Raw genomic sequence first — 834 nt, 5'->3', positions numbered from 1 at the left:
AAAACAGACATATATATTCCAAAACATTCTGGTCTTTATTTAAAACACTAACAAATGGTAAAAAAACCACAAGATAATGTGTGACTTTCAGCTAGAATTCTCAATTTAATTCATATTATTATAGACAATACTTTTTTCATTTGCTCAGAGCTTAAAAGATGTAACAAAATCACTTCCTTAAGATCGTCCAGTTCAAACATTTAGTTAAGTTGTTATTTATTCAAATTCAAGTCATATTATTAAAATCAGTAGTTCAAAGAACAACAGTTGTAACAAACAATAGAAACAGCATTAAACAGTATAACAGTTCAACCTATTTTGTAAGAATTTGATTGCACTCAAAAAGGAAAAAAAGAAGAATGAATGTGCATGTGGTTCTTTGTGTGTGTAATGGATGATGAACCTGGACAGGGTGTAGCCCCATTTCATGAGATTGTATTTGTCTTCAGCTGCAGCTGCACAGAACCTATAAAGGATAAGGAAAATGAACATCAGTATAAGTATCCGAGACTACAGTACAAGCATCCATTTTGAAGATATCTTAATGGGAAGAATCTTACCTAATTCAAGTTCTTCCACTCAAAGTCTGTTAGCTGGCGAAGAAAGGACAGCACTCTGTTGTTTATAGTGGCTGTCTTCCTCTTCACCAACACTCCAGTCTTCCGACTCACTCCAGTCCGTGCGGTGCATTTTGTTCCATCTTCTGGATTTATTCTCAAGAAGAACCTTCAAGCAAGATGAAAATTAATGGCAAAATAAACACAAGCAAAAAAACAAACGTATGAATAATAATAATAGAAACAAAAAAAAATTATATATATATATATATATATA

At 32.1% G+C, this 834-nt stretch overlaps 1 protein-coding gene across 1 annotated transcript in view; it reads right to left on the bottom strand.

Annotated features, from left to right (window-relative positions):
• Positions 1-355: 355 nt before the first annotated feature.
• LOC107102013 overlaps positions 356-834 on the bottom strand; it is an 8,472-nt gene continuing 7,993 nt past the window's right edge. Inside the window, exons 5-6 of the mRNA XM_015401146.1 lie at positions 561-726; positions 356-466 (exon numbers count right to left, since the gene is read on the bottom strand). Of these exons, the coding sequence (XP_015256632.1) occupies positions 561-726 (166 nt within the window). The 3' untranslated portion in view covers positions 356-466. The remainder of the gene's footprint in view (positions 467-560; positions 727-834) is intronic.

Source organism: Cyprinodon variegatus, unplaced genomic scaffold, assembly GCF_000732505.1.
Source record: "Cyprinodon variegatus isolate N-32 unplaced genomic scaffold, C_variegatus-1.0 Scaffold1188, whole genome shotgun sequence".
In the NCBI taxonomy this organism is placed as follows: Eukaryota; Metazoa; Chordata; class Actinopteri; order Cyprinodontiformes; family Cyprinodontidae; genus Cyprinodon; species Cyprinodon variegatus.
The sequence above is the reverse complement of the archived record's forward strand: the minus strand, read 5'-3'. Positions and strand labels throughout refer to the sequence as shown.